This window comes from Pygocentrus nattereri, chromosome 9 (genome assembly GCF_015220715.1).
Source record: "Pygocentrus nattereri isolate fPygNat1 chromosome 9, fPygNat1.pri, whole genome shotgun sequence".
Classification (NCBI taxonomy): domain Eukaryota; kingdom Metazoa; phylum Chordata; class Actinopteri; order Characiformes; family Serrasalmidae; genus Pygocentrus; species Pygocentrus nattereri.
Genome location: NC_051219.1, coordinates 7010288 through 7034210, shown reverse-complemented (window position 1 = coordinate 7034210; position 23923 = coordinate 7010288). Strand labels below are relative to the sequence as shown.

The 23923-nt window shown below is 40.7% G+C and overlaps 3 protein-coding genes across 3 annotated transcripts in view; 1 reads left to right on the top strand and 2 right to left on the bottom strand.

Moving 5' to 3' along the window:
* LOC108415618 (protein NLRC5-like) overlaps positions 1-23923 on the bottom strand; it is an 802877-nt gene that overhangs the window by 330962 nt on the left and 447992 nt on the right. Inside the window, 1 exon segment of the mRNA XM_037540830.1 lies at positions 8619-8792. Coding sequence (XP_037396727.1) covers positions 8619-8792 — 174 coding nt within the window.
* LOC108415395 (NACHT, LRR and PYD domains-containing protein 3-like) overlaps positions 1-23923 on the top strand; it is an 843678-nt gene that overhangs the window by 396638 nt on the left and 423117 nt on the right. The gene's annotated exons all lie outside the window — the stretch shown is intronic.
* The window catches only part of LOC108414878 (NLR family CARD domain-containing protein 3-like), a 35561-nt gene continuing 24502 nt past the window's right edge, over positions 12865-23923 (bottom strand). Inside the window, exons 5-8 of the mRNA XM_037540866.1 lie at positions 19963-20079; positions 16330-16384; positions 15307-15508; positions 12865-14627 (exon numbers count right to left, since the gene is read on the bottom strand). Of these exons, the coding sequence (XP_037396763.1) occupies positions 12865-14627; positions 15307-15508; positions 16330-16384; positions 19963-20079 (2137 nt within the window). The remainder of the gene's footprint in view (positions 14628-15306; positions 15509-16329; positions 16385-19962; positions 20080-23923) is intronic.

The following is a 23923-nucleotide window of genomic DNA, read 5'->3' as shown; positions in this document are numbered from 1 at the left end:
AAACTGGGACAAACATCCCAGCATACAGAGCTGTGTAAAATTATTTTAAAGGTGCACAGATACGCCACAAGCAACACACACAGGGCAGAATTAGGCTGATTTCCATTCATTTTAAAAATGCAAAAAAGGTGATGAACTTTTGGACACATTTGAAAGACAGCGACCCCCATTCATATCATTATAAGGTCCTGCAGCACCAAGAGCTGAGCAAAGACAACAATCCCCTCACTCAGCTGGTCCTGAAGCACAGTTCAACACAAACACACACTAACACACACTAACACCTCACAGGCTGAGGACCAGAACACACCAGGAAACCTAATTAGACTGAATCAAATTACAAAACAGCTCAAACTGAATTACCCCACCTTTGGGGAAACTGAGTAAAATGCTACTTTATTTGTTATGCTACTTTATATGTTATTTGGCCCTAAAACGTCAGTAGAGCATAGCAAATTACCCGATCACACTGACTGACCCTAAAATGAGGTCCACCTTGACGAAGTATAGACTCAGACAGCACCATCTGGCCATAGAGACGGGCAGACACAGGAAGTCTTGGCTACCCAAGGATCAAAGACTGTGCCAGCAGTGCCAGCAAAATAGGCCTGAGGCAGAGCTGCACTTTCTGACTGAATCTACCACATTTACTCCCATTAGAACAGAATTCTGTACCAAAATCACCAAAACATGTCCTGTGTTTGAGAATCTCCCCCCCCACAGAGAAGCTGCCATATGTTCTAGGAGAACATAGAGTTGTGCACACTGGCAGAGCAGTATGTTCACACCTGCCACACTCTGAGGGACAGTGAGTGACCACACCATGTCAGAGATACACACCTATAAAGCCGTAGAAGGCAGCGAGAGAGAAGGAAAGGCAGGAGTGTGGAGGTTAGAGTAGGGACTCTGAACATAGGGATAATGACTGGTAAAGGCAGAGAGCTTGCAGACATGATGGAGAGAAGGAAGATAGATATTCTGTGTGTTCAGGAGACCAGATGGAAAGGAAGCAAGGCCAGGAACATTGGAGGTGGATTCAAGCTGTTCTATCATGGTGTAGAGAGGAAGAGAAATGGAGTAGGGATAATCCTAAAGGAACAGCTTGGGAAAAGTGTTCTGGATGTAAAGAGAGTGTCAGACAGGATCATGAGCCTGAAGTTGGAGGTTGATGGTGTGATTTTGAATGTGGTCAGTTCATATGCACCACAGGTTGGTTGTCAGTTAGAGGTGAAAGAGGAATTTTGGAGTAAGATGGATGAAGTGGTAGATGGTGTCCCTAGAGAGGAGAGATTGGTGATTGGTGCAGACTTCAATGGACATGTTGGTGAAGGGAACAGAGGGGATGAAGGGGTGCTGGGTATGTATGGTGTGAAAGACAGAAATGCGGTTGGTCAGATGGTTGTAGATTTTGCAAAGAGAATGGAAATAGCTATGTGATTTTAGAAGAGGGAAGAACACAGAGTGACATACAAGAGTGGAGGGAGGTGCACACAGGTGGATTATATCCTTAGCAGGAGATGCCACCTGTCTGTAGAATGAGATTAGAAACAAAGAAGAGGAAGAGAGTGAAGACAGAGCCAAAGATTAGATGGTGGAAGCTGAAGGAGGAGGATGGTTGCAGGCAGTTCAGGGAAAAATTGCAACAGGCCCTTGGGGGCAGTGAGGAGCTACCTGAGGACTGGGAAAATACAGCTAAGGTGGTGAGAGAAACTGGCAAGAATTTGTTGGGTGTTTCATCTGGTCAGAGGAAAGAAGACAAGGAAAGTTGGTGGTGGAATGAGGAAGTCCAGGAGAGTATTCAGAAGAAGAAGGCAGCTATGAAAAAGTGGGATAACCAGAGAGATGAAGGAAGTAGGCAGGAGTACTGTGAGGCTAGTCGCATAGTAAAAAGAATGGTGGCAAAGGCTCTGGCCTATGATGAGCTGTATGAGAGGCTGGACAGTAAAGAAGGAGTAAAGGACTTGTATCATTTGGCTAAACAGAGAGATAGAGCTGGAAAGGATGTACAGCAGGTTAGGCTGACAAAGGATAGAGAGGGAAATTTTATTTAGAGAGGAGGACAACAGGGGAAGAGATAGTGGATTAGGCAGTGCAGAAAATTAGTAAGGTGGAAGTGAGGGCAGCTTTAAAAAGGATAAAGAATGGAAAGGCAGTTGGTCCAGATGACATACCTGTGGAGGTATGGAGATGTTTAGGAGAGAAGGCAGTGGACTTTTTAACCAGGTTGTTTAACAAAATCCTGGAGAGTGAGAGGATGCCTGATGAGTGGAGAAGTAGTGTACTGGTCCCCATTTTTAAGAACAAGGGTGATGTGCAGAGCTGCAGTAACTACAGAGGAATAAAGTTGATGAGCCACACCATGAAGGTATGGGAAAGAGTTGTTGAAGCAAGGCTAAGGCGAGAGGTTCAGATCAGTGAGCAGCAGTTTGGTTTCATGCCCAGAAAGAGTACCACAGATGCAATTTTTGCTTTGAGAGTGTTGGTAGAGAAGTACAGAGAAGGTCAGAAGGAGCTACATTGTGTCTTTGTGGATCTGGAGAAGGCATATGATAGGGTGCCAAGACAGGAACTGTGGTACTGTATGAGGAAGTCAGGTGTAGCTGAAAAGTATGATAGGGTGGTGCAGGACATGTATGAGGATAGTGAGACAGTGGTGAGGTGTGCAGTTGGAGTGACAAATGGTTTCAAGGTGAAGGTAGGGTTACATCAGGGATCAGCTTTGAGCCCCTTCTTGTTTGCAATGGTGATGGATGGGTTGACAGATGAGGTCAGGCAGGAGGCTCCATGGACCATGATGTTTGCAGATGACATTGTAACCATCCAGAGCAATGGACAGTGCAAAAAAGAGGTGAGGAAGAGGGTGCAGGCAGGATGGAGTGGGTGGAGACGGATGTCAGGGCTGATGGGTGACAGAAGGATAGCAGCAAGAGTGAAAGGGAAGGTTTACAAGACAGTAGTGCGTCCTGCTATGATGTATGGTTTGGAGACTGTGGCTCTGTCTAAAAGACAGGAGGCTGAGCTGGAGGTGGCGGAGATGAAGATGCTGAGATTTTCGTTGGGAGTGACAAGGCTGGACAAGATTAGAAATTAGTAGATCAGAGGGACAGCGAAGGTGAAGCAGTTTGGAGATAAAGCCAGAGAGGCCAGGTTGAGATGGTTTGGACATGTGTTGAGGAGGAATAGTGGATATATTGGGCAAAGAATGTTGGAGATGGAGCTGCCGGGTAGAAGGAGAAGAGGTAGACCTCACAGAAGGTTTATGGATGTAGTGAAGGTGGACATGGAGATGGTAGGTGTGAAAGTAGAGGAGGCAATGGATAGGGCAAGATGGAGGCAGATGATCCGCAGTGGCGACCCCTAAAGGGAGCAGCCGAAAGAAGAAGAAGAATGTATATAACTATTTTTCTCATTTCAAAATATGAATAGTAACACACTTCAGCTTGAACAGAATGACATCTTTTCGCATTTCTGTATGGAATATTCAAGGTTTAAACTCCTCTTTATTTGGTTTAAAAAGTAGAAACCCTGGTTTTTTGAAGGAAGAAAGAATTGTTGATATAGTAATTTTGCAGGAAACATGGTATAGAGGAGATGAACCCACTGGTTGTCCCCCAGGCTACACGGAGTTAATGGTGCCCTCCACTAAGTCTAAAGGAGTGACTCAGGTTAGAAACTCAGGGGGATGCTCATATGGTTTAAATCAGAACTAACCAATTATACTGAAACAATAAAACAAGGACAAAATAATCTGTGGTTAAAAATTTGTAAACAATTAATCACAAAACCTCAAAATCTATTCCTTTGTGCAATATATATCCCTCCATTGGAATCCCCCTATTTCAATGAAGAAACCTTCGTAAATCTAGAAAATGAAATCAGTCATTTCCAAAAATAAGGCCATGTAATTATTTGCGGGGACCTAAACATGAGAACTGGAGACTGGAGACTTTATCAGCACTCAAGGTGATCACTTTATAACAGGAGATAACGTTACTCTTACTCCCCCCAGAGAAAACTGCGACAAGTCAGTAAACACACATGGGAAGAACCTACTGCAGCCGTGTCGAAGCCCTGGGTCTGTACATTGTAAACGGATGGCTGCGAGGGAACTCCTTCAGTCGGCTCACCTACAGCTCAGCTCCAGGCAGCAATACAGTGGAATATGCCATAACAGATCTGGACCTGACTTTCCTGAGAGCCTTCACAGTCAAGCCATTAACACCCCTCTCTGACCACAACCAAATCACTATATACCTGAAAAGAACAGCTACAAATGATAATCGGCAAAAGCCCAGTCAAATGCACCAATTCAGACCACCCCTCGGGTGGGCTCAGGACAGCACTGGAAAATACCTGCTTGCCATCAACAGCTAAGAAATCCAGACACTTCTTGACTCCTTCCTGTCAAACATCTACCACAAAATAGAGAGGGAGTTGAGGTGGCTGTAGAAAAGCTCAACAAAATCTTTGCTCATGCAACACAAATTTAAAATCTTACTGTTAAGAAAAAAAAAATATCAAAGATCCCAGCCAAACAAAGGGTTTGATCAGGACTGCTAAAAAAAGAGGCAAGAAGTTTATCCAATCAGAAACACAGAGAACCGCATAATCAGGAACTGTGTACAAAATACTGTGAGATACTTAAAGAATATAAATGCATATGGAAAACAAAAAAGTACTAATACACGCAAAATCATTTAAATGACATGGAGAATTTGGATCATTCATGGAGAACTCCAATTCATTCTGGGACTACTGGAAATCACTAAACAGGAAAAAGCGAGATGAAATAGCAATTAGAGTATCCATCTGGAAATGTAGAGCAACAAAAAATTTATGGAAAATTACAAATTCTTCATAAAACAATTAAGAATTATCAAAACCCACTGGACTTCACAATAGAATCACAATAGAATTAGAGGAAAAAACTCAGGCCTCCAACCCAGAAAAGCCTGTGGTACAAATGGCATCTTAAATGAAATGCTAAAAAACACTGACCCTCAATTCAAATTGGCTTTTCTAAAACTCGTCAATCTTATTTTAAATGTAGGCCATTTCCCCACCATCTGGAATAAGGGGATCATCACCCCTATATTTAAATCTGGAGACAAACTTGACCCAAACAATTAAAGAGGAATCTGCGTGAGCAGTAACCAGGGGAAGGTCTTCTGCAGCTTCCTCAACACTCGAGTAACTCACTTTCTGAAAGACCATAATGTACTGAACAAAAACCAGATTGGCTTCTTACCAAATCATCGAACATCTGACCACATTTTCACTCTTCACAGACTAGTCGATAAATACGTAAAGCAAAATAAAGGCAAAAGCTTTTGACTCAATATGCCAAATGGATTATTTTATAAACTTATTGGAAGTGGGGTGGGGGGGGTGTATGATGTAATTAAATCAATGTATTCTCACAGTAAATTTGCAGTGAAGATTGGAACAATCAGAATTGGGTTCTTTCCACAGTCACAAGGAGTAAGACAAGGCTGCAGGCTGAGCCCCACCCTGTTTAACATATAAACTGCTCAAAAAAATAAAGGGAACACTCAAATAACACATCCTAGATCTGAATGAATGAAATATTCTCATTGAATATTTTGTTCTGTACAAAGTTGAATGTGCTGACAACAAAATCACACAAAAATCATCAATGGAAATCAAACTTATTAACAAATGGAGGTCTGGCTTTGGAGTCACACACAAAATTAAAATGGAAAAACACACTACAGGCTGATCCAACTTTGATGTAATGTCCTTAAAACAAGTCAAAATGAGGCTCAGTATTGTGTGTGGCCTCCACGTTCCTGTATGACCTCCCTACAACGCGTGGGCATGCTACTGATGAGGTGGCGGATGGTCTCCTGAGGGATCTCCTCCCAGACCTGGACTAAAGCACCCGCCAACTCCTGGACAGTCTGTGGTGCAATGGTTGGTGGATGGAGCGACACATGATGTCCCACGAGTGTGAAAGCACCACCAACATTCAAAAGTGACCAAAACATCAGCCAGAAAGCAGAAAGGTACTGAGCAGTGGTCTGTGGTCCACACCTGCAGAACCACTCCTTTACTGAGTGTGTCTTGCTAATCGCCAATGATTTCCATCTGTTGTCTGTTCCATTTGCACAACAGCTGTGAATTTGATTGTCAATCAGTGTTGCTTCCTAAGTGGACACTTTGATTTCACAGAAGTTTGATTTACTTGGAGTTATATTGTGTTGTTTAAGTGTTCCCTTTATTTTTTTGAGCAGTGAACATCAATGAACTGGGTGGAAAACCTGACAAGTGTGATGAAATACTCGCCCTCTCTTTAGGAGAAACAACAACTAAATGCCTCTGTAACATTTGGGAACGATGAGGCAGACGCACGGGCTGAGAAAAGCAAGATTTATTACAGGCAAATCCAGGGTCATGGTCAGTCCAGGTTCAGGGACAGACATGACGAAAACGAACAGAGTACACAAACAACAGGGGCCAGAAATTCAAAAACCATACAAAACATCAAACATAAACCAAACAGCATGAGCACACAATACAGTAAGTACATACAAAGACCAGTACAGACCAGGGCAAACATGGGACTTATATATCCCAGGGATGATAAGGGATGGAAAAACAGGTGGAAACAATCGGGCGGAGTTTGAAAACAAGGGGGACGAACTGGGAGGAAACCAAACAAAGAAGCACATGGACATGTAAACAGATGCACATGGAAGACCGGGTTGGGTCAATGCTGACAGCCTCCTCCATGCAGATGACCGCGTTCTACTGTTACCTACCAAAGAGGGGCTTCAAAAAAGTTTAAAAATTGGACAACTTCTGTAAAAATTGGGCTTTGAAAATAAACCATCAAAAAAACAAAATAGTAATTTTTCAAAAGAGGTCTGAAAATGACACGAATTATATTTACACAATTGACAATACCAGCATGGAATAAGCTAAAACATACACTTATTTGGGCATTATTATTAGTTCCACAGGACATTTTGACCATAGTTTGACCATGCTGGAGGCACACAGAGTCTGAGTGAGGCCAGGTACACCTTCACTCACAATGTCCAGGCGTGACCCTTTGATCAGTGGCTCCTCAAGCAGCCAGAAACAGGAACTACTTGGTTCTAGTCTGTTAATTTTAAACAGTGCCCAAAACTTAAACAATCCACAATAAAAAGGTGGTCCATTAAATATAGTCCATTAAAAACAAAGCAGTATCCTGTCCAAGGCCATCTGCTTTACGTGGAATAACGCTGGCCACCTTTCTCCACACCATGTCCACCGAGCCTGTCAAAAATGATTGAATAAACTGCAGACAAAAATTAGCTAGTCTGCTTGTCAGGTGAACAAGGCCCTGTCCACCTGCCTCTTTAGCCAGAATAAGCACACCCTGAGGGACCCAGTGAAGGCAGTCCCAAAAAAAAGTCCACCATGATGGCTTGCAAATGAGGATCCACACAAGACAGCCAATGCCAGAGGAGTGATGCTGTTAAATTATTTATTACCAGCACTCTCCCTGTGAATGACATTTGTGTGTAAATCCACTTCCATTGTGCCCATCTACCTTCCATCTTTTCCACTATGCCCTTCCCAGTTCTTCCCAGCTCATCCCCAAGGAAAACACCCAAATACTTGATCCCACTCCTTGTCCAATTCATACCAGCTGGTAATCTGGGCAAACCACCCATTTCCCCACTGCAAAGGCCTGCTCTTCCGCCAATTCACCCTAGCAGCTAAAATATTCCCAAAAATCTGAAACCAGAGTCAAAACCCAGAATATTGGAAACTTCCAAAACATTCCTGATTAGACAAATACTGTCCTGCCTGGTACACAGTAGGTCTGCTCTAAGTGGATGACATGCCCCATCACACCTCGTAGCCTAATAGCCAGAGCTTTGGAGAACACCTTGAGATCGGTGACAGGAGACTCACCGGTCTCCAGTTCTTAATGTCCTGCAGGTCTCCCTTCTTTGGCAGGAGGGTGAGCACAGCTCTTCTGCAGCTCAACGGCAGAGAAGCCTCCGCCAAGGTCTCATTCAGAACAGCCAAGTCCGCACCGAGCTCTACCCAAAAGGCTTTATAAAATTTCAACGGAAAGCCATCAATGCGTGGGGCAGTCCCACCCTCTATGCTCTGTAGTGCAGCATGGAGCTCCTGTTCATCCAGGGGCCTTTCCAGCTCTGCGTTCAGCTGATCAGAGACCTTTGGAAGACCTACATAAAAGCTTGAAGCCAGTTCTCCATTCTTCTTGTGCTCACTTCTGTATAATTCAGAACAGAATCGTACAGCCTGTTTTCTTATGTCAGTGGGCTCCGTCAGCTCCTGCCCATCCTCATCTGAGTAACTGGACTTCATTATTATATTTTAGTATTATTTTAGAGGACTTTGACTTTAGACTAGTTATATTTAATTTAAACTCTTATATTTTTGAATTTCCAAAAGAAAAGACACACTTTTTACTCCTTATACTTTCAGTAAGGTGTAAAATAACTAGAAGTACAAATAAACATCATGTCTCTCTTTCGGTCCTTCAAACACAAACATACATACATACATATGAACACAAAGCACAGAAATAGCAAAGTATGTTAAGGAGGCAGAAAAGTACAATGAATTAATACCTGAGTGACTCCAGTTTACAGTGTTGATCCTCCAGTCCAGCAGAGAGCAGCGTCACTCCTGAATCACACAGACTATTTCCACTCAGATCCAGTTCTCTCAGACTTGAGGTGTTTGAGCTGAGAACTGAGGCCAAAGCTGCACAGCTTCTCTCTGAGAGACGACACTGAGACAGCCTGTGATAGAAACGATATCAGATACATTATCATTACACCCTCAAATACAAACAGACCTACAAAACACTCACCAGAAAAAAAGACATTTCAAGAAAAATCAGACTATAAACATTGTGTGTGTGAGTGAGTGAAATAGAGAGAGAGGGAGAGAGAGAGACATAATGATATTAATCTCTCTCTTGCTTGAACACAACCTGAGTACCTGTGTGGACTATTATCAAGACAAAAGAGAGTCCAAGATGGCTAATAGCCTTGACAGTTAAACAAATGTAAAAAAACAAATAAATAAATAACTAAATTTTCCTGTCTTAATATGATAATATCTCATAAAAAACTGCCCTCCGTAAAGAAATGGTTTGTGGAATTTGGTGCGGAAGAACTTGACTGGCCTGCTCAAAACCTTGACCTCAACCCCAGTTAACACCACTCGAATAAATGACATGGTCAGCCAGTGGTGGTTCAACAGCTGGAAGAACATTCATGTGTGAACTTTCTGAAAACCTTTTCAGCTCCACAGAAACATCAACCAAGCTTTTGTCTGAAACAGTAAAAGAGGAGCTGCTGATGTTCTGAACTTCTGAAACTATTGCTATGAGCTCTATATGGTGGAAAGACAAGCTCAGATATATATATATATACAAATATTCCTCATGAATGTTGTGCAGGTCTGATCTGCAGCTACTGAAAGCAGTTTGTTTGCAGCTGTCAAACGACTTTAGACCAGTTATTAAATACAAGACTTCAATGAATTTGTCCACCAACGCCGTGAATGTTTAATTGGTGTGAACAATAAACACATGAAAGATTTTCATTGTTTGTATGTTATTAGCTGTGCTACATTGTGTTTATCTACTTGTGACTTAGTTGAAGATTTGATATTTTATGACCATTTAATGTAGAAAACTGGTAATTTCAATGGATTTACACTTTTTATCACCACTGTATACAAAACAACAATTATTGTGTGGTGTTGTTGAAGGACTATAATCTGTACTGTAGAGATGGTCTGTACTGAAGCTGAGCTGGAGCTTTTGGTTCATCAGATGATTTATTTAAAAACCTTGATCTGCTGACTTGTTTACTCTTTACAGTGAAGGTTACCAAAATCAAAACATTTTCCTTACAAAACTACAGCAGTCGGTCTCCTCAGATCTCAAACACTAACATAATATTGTTAAAAGAAGAGGTGATGAAGCACAGTGGTAAACAGGCCCCCGTCCCAACTTTTCTGAAACGTGTTGCTGGCATCCAATTTAAAATGGGCATATATTTAAAAACAACAACATTTCTCAGTTTCAAGATTTGATATTTTGTCCTTATACTATTGTCAATTAATTAAATTATCTGAAAATTAATATATTCTGTTTCTTTTTTTCAATTTGCACAAGGACCCATGTTTTTTGGAAACAAGGCTGTAAAGTCATATAAGACAATAACATAAATTAAAAAGATAAACAATGAAGACGCAGAATTTTAATGAAACACCAAGTTAAAGAGAGACGTTAAATGTGTGCACTGAGCTTTACTCTCTGAAAGAGTCTCTCCACGTTTTCTGGATTTTACTGAAGGTGTTAGCAGAAGGTCAGTATCTGCAGATCTAACATCTCATGCTGGAACATAAACAGACAGACTCTGTGATGTAAGTGATGCTTTAAGCTCATTCAGAGCCTTAAAAACTAGTAGAGCTTTAAATCTATCCTGAAGATGCAGTCAGTGCAGCTCTTTCTAATCGGGAGTGATCTGATCTCTCTGGTTAGTTTTTGTTAGGATTCATTCTGCTGCATTTGCTGCAAAGGATGGACTGTTTTCTTAGGAAGTCCAGTAAGATCATTACAGTGATCAACTCTGCTTTAAACAAATGTATTTTTAACTTTCTCTGCATCGCACAGATATCCCTGTTAGGGCTGCAACAAACCATTAATTTCATAGTCCAATAATCTATCGATTACTGAAACTAATAATCGATTATTCGTATTATGAATCACTACATTACCAACTACCTTTTAAGTATCTTTTAGCTTTTTAATTTTGGCTTGAGGTTGTTTTATGCATTTACTAACTAAAAATGAAGAGAATAAAGATGAATACCGTTCAAGAATTCTTAACTTTCCTGCTAATACAAAAGATAAAAAAACTCTATTGTATTTTTCCTGTCAAAATGGACAACCAAGGAAAGTAAAGCAATAAAATGCATTGCTGCAAAGCAGCAGCAATAAAATATGAGACTGCTAATTTTTTTTCTTTAGTCAAGTAAATAAAACAAATCTAACTTTAAATGCTACATTTTCACAGTGCTGTCTATGATCTGTTCATTCTGCTGTCTGTCTACACTTTGCTTTACTAAATTTTACAGTCACAGATCTTTAGTGAAATGGACGAAAGTCAGTATCTCTCCATGCTCCTGTGAGAGTCCCGCTCTCTCCTCTGAGAGCAGATACTCCCCACTGCAGAGAAGCCGTGCTGTGATGGAACGGATAGGAAAGTGGAGAATGTTTTGAAATTTGAACGATTTTGTGTAAACACTTCATTTCAGTGGTCACCCTTTGTCCAGCTACCCTATGTGTTCACGGAGAACTGCCTCCTTAAACTGTTAGTGAGTGGAGCCAAACATCCACAGAAAACAGAAAACAGAGCAAACACTCTCATGTTCGCCGAGTTTGACCACACCAGTGGCCTCGGTGATAAGACAATGATGCAGTATTTAAAAGTGTCAGCATTATCTGGAACGTGATCTGGGTCACTGTGAATTATAGTTACTGGCTCCTCTGGTCCAACTCCATTAACGATACCAGAGAACCTGCATTTGGAAATAGATAATGTTCCAGCTCAGAACATGAAGTAGAATAGAGTTTAACATTAGCATTAGCTAACTAGCTCACTAGCACAACTGTCCCAAACCACACACTTCTGTACTTTATACACTACACTAATGACTGCACTTCTAATGGTATATGCGCTATTTTTACAAACTATGTATTGAGCTAGTATGCGGTTTGGGACGGGGCGAGTCTTACTGAGATGAATCTTCTTCATCCAGTGGGCCGACGTGTTTCCTCTTCAGATACTCCAACATGGAGGATGTGTTCTCATGCCAGCTAAGCTCGGCTTTACAAACAGCACAACTGACAACCTTTTTTCTAAGTTTTGCTCCCAAATTTTGAGGACTCCCATCGTACTGTTGTTGTCTCCAGTGCGCGGTGATGTCAAAACGTTTCTAGTGAGCACAACAAATAGGTGTAATGACGGCACCAAGTAATCACCTACTCAATTAGCTGGAAACTAATGTGCTCATCGATTTTAGTCGACTAAGTTGAATAATCATTGCACTCCTAATCCTAATCTATGCAAACTGTCAAAAATCTTACATTTTCAGTTTCATTTTGAAATTATTCATTACACATATCAAGGTCACTGATTTTTTAATCAATCAATATCCACCACATTTTTCATTTTTATTAAAACACAATTCATATTAGTGTTAAGTGCTATTGCCAACAAGCAAGATGCAAAATACAGGGTGGAGGGGGTCCGGGGGCATTCTTGACCCTCCCATTTGGACTCCATGAATGTCTCAAAATCAAATTCAGGTGGTTCACTGACAGTAACCTTATGATGTTAATCTGTCTGTCTGGGAAAAACAGAAGCTCAAATTCAAATTCAGGGAAAGGTCATTGTTAAGCTGCATCACTCAGGAAATGATGAGATTCTGTCTTTGATTTTCCTAACTAGCTAGAGATGCACCACAAGTTGGCGTTGTTGCAAACTGGTTCAGTCAGCCGATCTTTCATAGCCTATTAACTGTAACTATGCCTGGGACACCTCTGAACAACTTTACAATGTGCTATAGCATATTTACAAATCTAAGAAACTGACCAAGAGACTGATAGAAAGAGTGAACTGTGACTCATTTCTAAAACCAAAGACAGAAGAGAAGATGTGTGAGATCTCAGTGAATGTGTGGAAGAGCACATTACTAAACTAGAAAATAGCATTTCCTAAAGACAAATTATTAAACCATTGTTTGTCAATCAAGAAATATGAAGTGCAGTAAAATGTGTATTAATGAAAATACTCACACAGCTTTTCTGGATGCTGTAACAACTGGCAGAAGCCTCAGAAGACATTCGTCTGATGGGTCATATTTTGTCAGATCAAACGCATTCAGCTCTTTCTCTGAGTTCAACAACACAAACACCAGAGCTGACCACTGAGCAGGAGAGAGGCGGACTCTTGTTAGACAGCAAGAGTTTCCTCTGTTGAGGTATGTCTGGACTTCCTGCACTAGAGTGTGGTCATTCAGTTCATTCAGACAGTGGAACAGATTGATGTATTTCTCTGGAGAGAGATTCTCCCTGAGCTTCTCCTTGATGTACTCAACGGTTTCCTCTCTGCAGTTAGAAGTGCTTCCTGTCTGAGTCAGCAGGCCTCGTAAGAGAGTCTGATTGGACTCCAGTGAGAGACCCAGGAGGAAACGGAGAAAAAGGTCCAGGTGTCCATTCTCACTCTGTAAAGCTCTGTCCACTGCACTCTTGAGAAAATCAGTCATTGTTGATTTTGAATGTGTTTGATGTTCCAGCACATTTCTGTTCTGAGAAATAAAGGAGAAAAATACAAACAAAGCAGCCAGAAACTCCTGAACGCTCAGATGGACAAAGCTGAACACCTTCCCCAGGTGCAGCCCCAACTCCTCTCTGAAGATCTGAGTGCAGACTCCTGAGTAAACTGACACTTCTCTGACATCAATGCCACACTCTCTCAGGTCTTCCTCATAGAAGATCAGGTTGCCCTTTTCCAGCTGTTGAAAAGCCAGTTTTCCCAGAGCCAGAATAATCTCTCTAGTCTGCCCAGGATCAGTGTCACATTTTCCATGGTACTTTTGGTCTTTGTGTTTGATCTGAAAGATCAGGAACTGTGTGAACATTTGAGTCAGAGTCTTGGGGATCTCTCCACTCTCTGCTTCACCCAGCATCCTCTCCAGAACAGTGGCTGCAATCCAACAGAAGACCGGTATGTGGCACATGATGTAGAGGCTTCTTGATGACTTCATATGTATGATGACTCTGTTGGCCACACTCTGGTCACTGATCCTCTTCCTGAAGTATTCCTCTTTCTGTGGGTCACTGAATCCTCGTACCTCTGTTATCTGGTCCACACACTCAGGAGGGATCTGACCACATGCTGCTGGTCGAGAGGTGATCCAGATAAGAGCAGAGGGAAGCAGATTCCCTTTGATGAGGTTTGTTAGCAGCACATCCACTGAGGCTGACTGTGTTACATCAGACAAGCTCTCATTGTTCTGGAAATCTAGAGGAAGTCGACTTTCATCCAGACCATCAAAGATGAGCAAGACTTTGTACTGATAATAATCTGCTGGTTTTAATTGTTTTATGTCTGTGAAAAAGAGACAAAGAAGATCAACTAGACTGAGTTTTCTACTCTTCACTGAGTTCAGCTCCCTAAAAGGAAGTGGAAATATGAAGAGGATATCCTGATTAGCTTTTCCTTCAGCCCAGTCCAGAATGAACTTCTGCACTGAGACTGTTTTTCCAATTCCAGCAACTCCATTAGTCAGTACAGTTCTGACGGCTGTGTCTTTAAAGAGGTCACTGCAGTTGATGGGTCTCTCCTGTGTTGCTGGTCTCCTGGACGCTGTCTCGATCTGTCTCACCTCATGTTCATTATTAACCTCTATACTCCCACCTTTTGTGATGTAGAGCTCTGTGTAGATCTCATTCAGAAGTGTTGAGCCTCCATGATATGAGATTCCTTCATTAATTCTCTGGAATTTCTTCTTCAATGTGGATTTGAACTTTTGATGGCAAGCAGGAGCCAATTCTGCAAAAATTACAATAAACAATAACAATAAACATATTAATGTCTGACATCCTTACTACACACACAGTAACACACATTACCCTTCTATCAACACGGAGCACAATATTAAACTGAACTGTGCTCTATGGTTCTCTTGTCTAGGAACCATCCGCAAAATGAAATAACCACAATCAATTTAGATATTAAAGGCTAAAATATAATATATTATATTATATTATATTATATTATATTATATATTCTAGGCTAAAGATAGGAATCAGGCCCCCTGGTGGCACATTTGTAAACTTGTTGATGCTCTGGGTGGTCCCTGAGTGGCACAGCCGACAACACTGCACAAAATTTCAATATCCAAGTTCGAGATTGGGGTACGATTTTTTTTTTTTTTAAAAAGCCTGAATCCTACATTTATCTTCTATTTTACTACAAGATTGAAAGGTATGTTTTCAAGTTTAACAAAATAAGCATAATACACAATATGTCTTTAAAAAAAGGAATTTTTTTTCATTTTAAATTATTTCTAGACATTTTTGTTATAAGAAATGAACACAAATGAAATGTATCTGCCAATACAGTAAGATTTTTTCATTTTCAAGGAGACCCTAAGCCTCATGCAAAGACCACCACTGTATATACAGGCTTTCCAGAACTGCTCAGTGTTCCAGTGGGACAGAGTTCTTACTGGTCTGTAGTGTGCTGGCGAGGTCTGTCTGCTTCATGTTCCTCAGGACGTGCAATGCGATCTGCAGTGTTCCTTCTCTGAGAGTCTGATCCACCTCATCCTCCACCTCCCTCTCAGAGCATGCTGGGAAATCTGGACTCAGTGCCTTCTTGAACCTCTTCAGCTGATTCTTCACCAGAGAGATGACTTTGTGCTCCAGTTCCTGATTGGACATAAACATTAACAGAGAACAGCTGAAACACCACCATGTCATAGTTCAGAGGTTCTCACATCAGGACCACTGAGAAACTTTAAAACTGGTCTGCAGAGATTTTTTATTTAATACAACACTTTATAAAAACAACACACTGCTCAAATTACATCAGTTCACTACATATTATATAGCTGAAAACTTGTGTGTGAACTGAAGAGGGACGTCCACAAATGAAGACTGAAGAACATTAAGGAAGTGGAAACGTGGAGGAGTGGTCTGAGACCCCTCAACAAGTGTTCTCCACCTTTGATAAGCATTACAGAAAACAGCTCAGTGCTCTTATTCTCTCCAGAGAAGGCCAGCGAAGTGTTACTGAAGAAAACATGTTTCTGTTGTTGTTCCAGATCACAGTGTAGAAATTAAAATATGCTGCTGACCCATTTCTTTATGCTGGACATGTCACTCACTGCACGTGTGACTTATATAATATACTGACTGTAGCTCATATTCATGAAGGCTGCCAATGATTCTGGAGCTGAATATAGGCAACATGCTGTTATCTGAAATATTCACAGCTATACACTTTATATTCCAATTACCACTGTTTTTAGATATGGAGAATTTTTTATTTTTTATTTTAATTGTTTACTATGGTAAATTTAGCAAAACACAACTGGACAATATGTATTTGGAAAAACTGAAAAATGGTACCTAACTGTATGTAACCAAGATTGGATGTACTATATTCGTTTGGAGAATAAAGTGAAATTCTCAGGAGAAAATACAAATTTTACCCAAACATGTATGCATATACATGTACAAACACACACCTGGAATATGGACTGCAGACAAGGCATTGTGGTCTTTGCTCTCTTCTTTTGGGTGCTATGGAAAAGCAGGAAAAAAACCATCTATATCATATTCATAAAGCATAAACCACTAAACAGACCAACAGGTAAAACTACCATGATAAAATACATTAAAGCTCCATGAGTAATTTGAAGACATGTGAACCTCTACCAGTTAAATAGGTGAAGAATGATCTTTAGTCATTGGATCCCCTCCCATTCCCACCCATAAACACAAAGCAAGCTGTAGAATCGACAGTGACCAGTGGAGTTCATTCCATTCAATGGAGTTGGTTAGCATTACTCAGCACTGTCATGACTTCAATTTCTAGTGATGAGGTAGACAGTTTATTACAAGTATTTCCTTTCTATTTGGATATAGATGATAAAGTATGGCTTTATGCAAATGTGGTTTGAGAGGAGATCAAAACACTCAATACAGCCTACATAGAGCACATTGACTGTGGTCCTTTTCAAACCTAAAGCTCTATTCAAGTTGGATTACTTTTAAAAGAGCAGGCCTGGTAATATAATTTGTGAGGGATTCAACTGGCCAATTTGTACAGGATAATTTCCCCAAATTACCCCCCATAGCTCAGATCAAAATGTATAACCTCACCTTATCCCTGGTGTTTCCCCTGACCCCATACCCCTTCCTCCCTTTCCTTCTTCCCCAACCTTTTGATTGTCAGCTTTCTCCCCCAACCCCCAGTATCTCATGTCAGACCATGTATTCATCAGACTGAACTGCAGACTGGAGTACTGACCAGGCAAGACTAGAATGGACTGATTACCAGACTGGACTGGTGACACATTGATGACCAAGCTGTGCCTGGGCATGACACCATACAACACCATACAGTCTCTGATAAGATAGACTTTCATTATCCCACTGGGGGAAATTTACATTGTTACAGCAGAATACACAGTAAGCAGATAAAGAGTAGTAAGTAGACAAAGATGTGCATCATACAAAATACAAAATATAAGATATACTATATAAATAAATAAATAACCAAGGTGTCTGTTAGCAGAAAAATATAAAAAATTAAAATAGAATTAAGAAACTATACAAATTTACAGTTTACGCATGCAGTTGTATTTATATTGCATATTTTTGAGCAGGTAATGACTGGATGTTGCACAGAAATTGTAGATATTGCACAGTAGTAATTACAGATATTGCACAGAACGTGTGTATGTTTTGCACTTGTACCATTCTATCAGCAGCAGATATTGCACATTAATTAGAAGTAGGATAAGGTGCAGGTCTATGTGGTGTGTTCGAGATAGAGTGCACTATGATAGAGTGAGGTGTGAACCCATAGTGTTTTTATGATGGAGAGTGTCTGAGTCTCTGCTTGGGGAGGTTCTGATTGTAGAGCCGAACAGCCGTGGAGCAGCTGTATCTCTTTTTTCCGCATCACATGATGATGTGTCCATATGCATCAGCAGATGTATTTACACAGCGAATACCCTGAGACATCAGTGACCCAGATGCGTTTCAAACCTGCCAAATCAAGATCCATGATGCTGAGGAAAGTAAAGGTGGAGGACAAGTTCCAGCTTTACATCGCAGGCACAGCCATTCCAACGATCACACAGAAGCCGTTTTTGACAGCTCTCTGAAAGACTCAATATGTATCCAGTCAACATGCGCAGAGTTGGATGGCTGGCTGAAATTCATGGACAAGTCCGGTCTACCTGGAAAGTTCATGGCTTGGGTCTACCAGCACGGTGTCCTTCCCAGGAAGGCCCCTCCTCGTCTACGCCGTCCCAATCTCTACAGTTGAGACCTTAGAGAGGAAAGTCAGAAACCACCTCCGGAGATGGCTTGGGTTACCAAAGAGCTGGAGCAATATCACATTCTATGGGCACAACAACAAACTGCAGCTACCCTTCAAATCCTTAGAAGAGGAATTCAAGGTTTCAAGAGCTAGAGAAGTGGTGCAGTTCAGGTACTCTAGTGATCCAAAGGTGGCCAAAGCTGGAATCCAAGTGAGGACAGGCAGGAAGTGGAGGGCTATCAGCCAATTTATATCAGGGTGGTTTGATGGCTTTCAGGAACCAAGCTAAAATATATGATTATCAGGAGAGGGCTACAATGCTGCTCTCCCCTCAGCAGAGTATTGATTTATTCTACTGTAAATTGTGATGATGTACTATTATTATTTTTGTTTAGAGAGATGTTTCTTCTAATCATGTTATCTTACAGTCTTTGTACAGCAGCAGCTCTTAGTCTGAGCATCAAACCCCCGTGTCTCTTTTGTCAGGATTGAAAAGTTACAAGCCTATAAACACTTGGCTTTCTGTTCAGACTGATTTGCTGCTCAATAATAATCAAGAGTGTCTTTTTTGTGTAATGAGCTGTAATGATGCAAATATCACCTCTACAGCAGCGTTTAAGGTGGAATGGAACGTCTGAATAAGAAGCCAGTTTCAGCCTCATCTATTGAGCTTCATTACCTGCATTGGAGTTTGATTAATTGATTAATACTACATACATCTCTGTATAGGTGGATCATCCAAAGTGCTACATTACCTGCCTAAGTTTTGATTACTAGATTCATTATGTAAAGTCAGCGATTTAAACAGTGTAACTCTTTATAAGCACTGCTTTGTACATACCTGTCCAGGGGAAATGTTGCTTTATCCACAATTCCATCTTTGAAAAGTGTTGATTTTTTTAGCCAAGAGAATTTTTTTAGATGTTTAACAGCAAAGTGTGTTTTTCCACCAAATTGCAAGAACCTTTTGTTAAGCAGACATATAGGTGTGGAGTCTTCTGGTTTAGGGGAGGGTCTTACAGAATGACTGACAGGCGGTCAGTGTAAACATGGACAAGTCGTTGTGTTGATTTCATTACTAATGTTTTTCCTTTTCATGCTATTCATGTTTCAGGTTAATTGTACTAATATTAAAACAATTAAGAAATGCATATATAATGCATTCATTAATTGTTTTAAAGTGAACACAGTTCTTCCAGAAGATATTCCCTCAGTTGGAGATGGAGAGCGCTGTCTAACACGCTGCTCCAAAATCTCCCATAGCTGTTCAACTGGGTTGAGACTGTGTGACTGTAAAGGCCACAGTATCTGCAGTATCTGGAAACATCTGCACACTGATTGTTTCTCCACTCGTTTATTTATTTATTTTTCTTTAAATTTCGCACCTGTTCAAAATAAATTCAGCTCAGAAAATACAATAATAGAGTAAATCTACTCTACGTTACTAGAACTAATAATAACTATAATGGTACATGATTTGTTGCCCAGTAGCTTATAAATAGAAAAATTCATCTGTGGTAAAATCATAACTCTGGAGCCATTTGAGAATTCATGTGTAAAAAGTAGGAAAATGATGGTTAATCCATGATAAAGAGGATTAACAGACATAAAGCTCAGCTCTTCTCTTAAACAGGGAATCTACCAGTAGCTCTTATTATAGTGATCTGAGATGGATTGGCTATGCCTCGATCCAGACAGTAGGGGGCGAGCACCATTTTTTCCTCATTCTAGATAAAGCCATCTATGGGGAAACTGCACTGGTGTTTACAGGTGGTCTTTTACTCCCTCTATTCAGGGGGGTAACAAATATCCATGATGCTGTACTCACCTCAGTTCAGGTGAAGACTCTCCCTGTTTGAAGGTTGTGTCTCTGAACATTGATGCATCACTCTTCATAGACACACAGCTGGGCTCAGGAGAGTCTGGTCTCTCACTCTGAAAGTGACTAAAACACATTCAACCATCTGTTAAGAGCCGTAGTCTTTACTGCGTCTCCCACCATCACACAGTGGCTTCATCTCTTATTACACTCAGTCATTTCTCTAAACACTCTTTGGAGAAGGTGAAGTGAAAGCTGCTACTTTTTCCTTCTACATTTGGCCGACACACATCAGAGTGACACACATGTTTTACACACTTTCTGTGAATGGACTTCATTTTATGGCTTGAAAGTCTTTAAAACTTCACTTTCTTCTTTGGTGTTTTTGACACAGTATTAATCAAAGTCAGTGCTGAACCTTCAGGAAAGGTTATTTTCCCACATCAGGCTGTCAGATTAGATACTATATAAGCTGTTTTACCCAGAAATCAATGGGCAACAGGGTTAAACTCAGAGATCATATTCCTCATTAACCTGACATTAATGCAGTAAAAATACATATAAAACAATTTTTCAACTTAGTTTAATCAATTTAAATGTTTTCATTAAACTATTGGTTTTAAGTGCTTTTCATGTCATTTATTTGATTCATTTCATTTAAATGAACTGATGGATATAAATGTTTGTGATTTTAGCCTAAAATAAGCAGCACTCAGGTATCACTAGCTTGACAGGGAGCACATGCTGCATGCTAACTACTAATTACCATATAGTTCGCATAAATTAAAAAGACATTTTTATTCTAGTAATAATGTTGGTAACAGTGTTGAACAGTCGAGCTTTACTGCAGTCAGATCAGGGTTTTGTGTGTAATTTGAGAAAACAGAATAAAAACACTGACTTGTTTGATGGTTTTTCTGCAGAAAACAAGAAGATGATGCAAATTCCTGTTTATATCATAATTAATGAAATGTCCCATTTTTTAACGTGGGGAACAGGTTAAAGTCATCCAAACCTGAGGTCAGATGGGTCAGCTCAGCATTTGTATACATGCCCCAGAGCACAGTGGGATATTTACTTAATTCTATCATCCAGCACACCTGTCTGGGAGCATCTGCACATGGATTGTTTCTCCACTCATTTATTTATTTATTTTTTTTTTTTTTCTTTAAATTTCTCACTTGTCCAAACCAAATTCAGCTCAAATAAAACAATAATAGAGTAAATCTACTCTATGTTACTAGGACTAGTGTAACCGGTAGAATTTGCTATTTTGCCTGCCATGAAAACCACGTGGGCCTCGATGGCCACTGTAGCTGAGGTGCTGCGTCCTCTTCTGGCTCTGTAGTTCCTCGGGTGAAGATCATCAGCTGCAGCAGTATAAGTGAGGCAGCGTGCCTCGAGTCTCCACTGTCTTAACTGCTGAGTCTGTGCTGCAGGGCTCTGTGCCAGGAGTGTGCGCGCTGAGGGCGCTGCCTGCTTACGGGTGCGTCCTCCACGTGTTAGCACCCAGCTACATTAGCTCCAGCATAACAGCGCGCCGGCGTGCAGCTGAGTGTTTAACTGGGCTGTTACAGCCCTGAAGGTGTGGTTGGCTGCGACCGCACGCTTAACCACGCTAAATACGGGTGGTTTCGTGTGCCCTTGCGCCTGAATACGGGTGGGTTTGAGCGCTGGCATGCCGGAAAACAGGTTCTTGAGGAGCGCTCTCTGCCCCAGACTGCAGCAGAGAATATTCACCCTTACAGTTTAACTTCCATCTGAAGCTGCTTTTGCTTTTAACTCTTGACAACTCCAAGGTTTACATTTACTTTTTCTATTTACATTATCTGCTTAAATCATGACCAGGTCCTGGTGTGGAGTGTCGCCCTTTGGCAAGCCTAGGTGGGCTCCAGTGTATTAAAGCACAGAGCCTTGGACTGGAGCCACTGCTGTTTTACCTTTTTGCTGTTTTTTTTTCTTTTTGGTTATTTTGGATTGTTAGCCTTTTTATTATTTTTGTAGTCAAACTTTGAGGTTTGTTTTCTGCTTACTTTGTAATGCTCCACTTCATTAGTGGGTATATTTAAATTTTGTTGAATCATTTTGTTTTGGGTTAACATTTCTAATTAACATTTTCTTTCTCTTTGAGAAGGTAAAAGTATATTGGTTGGAGTATTGTTGCTAAAAGCATTGCTTCTAGTTTTAGTAGCTTGTAGTCAATTGGTGCGGACTATTATTTCCCTTGTGTTTCTAGAGTATGTCAGTACCTGCAGCACTTCTTATGGGCTGGTGACCTTCGGACGGCTTCTTCTCTCCTCATCCATGTACACTTTGTGTGCAGTGGTGGTAGGTGTAATGTGCTGGATTCACGTGCACTTTTTTTTTTTTAAAGGGGGGTGTGTGTGTGTGTGTGTGCACTGGTGTGATTTTTAGGTTTCTGGAGGTTGGAGTAAAAATGGCTGAAGCAGTCCTTGCCCAACCAACACAGTAATTGCTCCTTGTGTGGAAATTGTGCAGCCAGTATACTTGTCCTGCCTGTTTTTTTTTTTTTTTTTTTTTTTTTTAATTCTTTACTATTCTAAGAACTGCGGTTTCAGTTTTAAAAGGTATTTAACAGTTGTATTATCTTTTTATGGTTTCATTCAATGTCAAAGGTTCACATCTCTGGCCATCTTTTAAGGGTTTCTTATAGAATATTTACAAACGACTCTGTGTGCTGTTTTCAGTGGGGTGAAATTCCCTAGGTGGCATAGATGGCTGCTTAACACGTTGCAAGTGTCACACTAGCAATAACTGTACTGGTACAACGCCAATTCCAATGAAGTTGGGACGTTGTGTAAAAAAAATAAATAAATAAAAGCAGAATACAATGATTTGCAAATCTTTTTCAACCTATATTCAATTGAATACACGAAAAAGACGAGATATTTAATGTTCAAACAGATAAACTTTATTGTTTTTTGCAAATATTCACTCATTTTGAATTTGATGCCTGCAACACGTTCCGAAGAAGTGGGGACAGGGGCGTGTTTACCACTGTGTTACATCACCTTTCCTTTTAACACTCAATAAGTTTTTGGGAACTGAGGACACTAATTGTTGAAGCTTTGTAGGTGGAATTCTTTCCCATTCTTGCTTGATGTACAGCTTCAGTTGCTCAACAGTCCGGGGCCTCCGTTGTCGTATTTTGCGCTTTATAATGCACCACAGGTTTTCAATGGGAGACAGGTCTGGACTGCAGGCAGGCCAGTCTAGTACCCACACTCTTTTACTATGAAGCCACTGATGTAAATTAAAGATTCTTAAAATTAAAATGCCATGTATTATACAGGATAGATCATAAATAAAGGCCTAGCACATTGGAGCAAGTGCCCTAAAACAAGCTTCCTCAGTAGGGTGTAAGAGAGAAGACAGACACTTTATAGGGAGTGAGGGAACTTGTGAACCTTTCAAGGTCAAAAGCCGAGATGGAAAAGTACCAGCATGCGCTTGGCACAATGTTTTTTTTAAAAAAAGGATTCAGACTAGACTTGGAGATAATGGTTCACACAAGACCCTATATGATAGACGTATGAAGGTCAATTTGGATATAATGGTGGTTTTGTGAAATCAGGAGATGACAAAAAGAGGTGGGGCGATGTCACCCCACCTTCACCGAGGGTATAAAACATGTGTACAAACTCTGTATATGTGTGAGTGTCGTCCGAAGGCCTTTGGAGGAACATTCTCCATGCTCAAAAGGTATAAAGAACCTGCACTTCTGAATTCTGAAGAGTCTTCTTGCATTTTTTAGTTTCTTTTTTATTTTCTTTCAACAAACAATTGAATTAGTTTTATTTTACAAACCATAAATAGTACTTAGGCTTGGTGGTCAAACAAATGTCGGGCCATGATACCACGCTGTTGTAACACGTGCAGAATGTGGTTTGGCATTGTCTTGCTGAAATAAGCAGGGATGTACCTGAAAAAGACGTTGCTTGGATGGCAG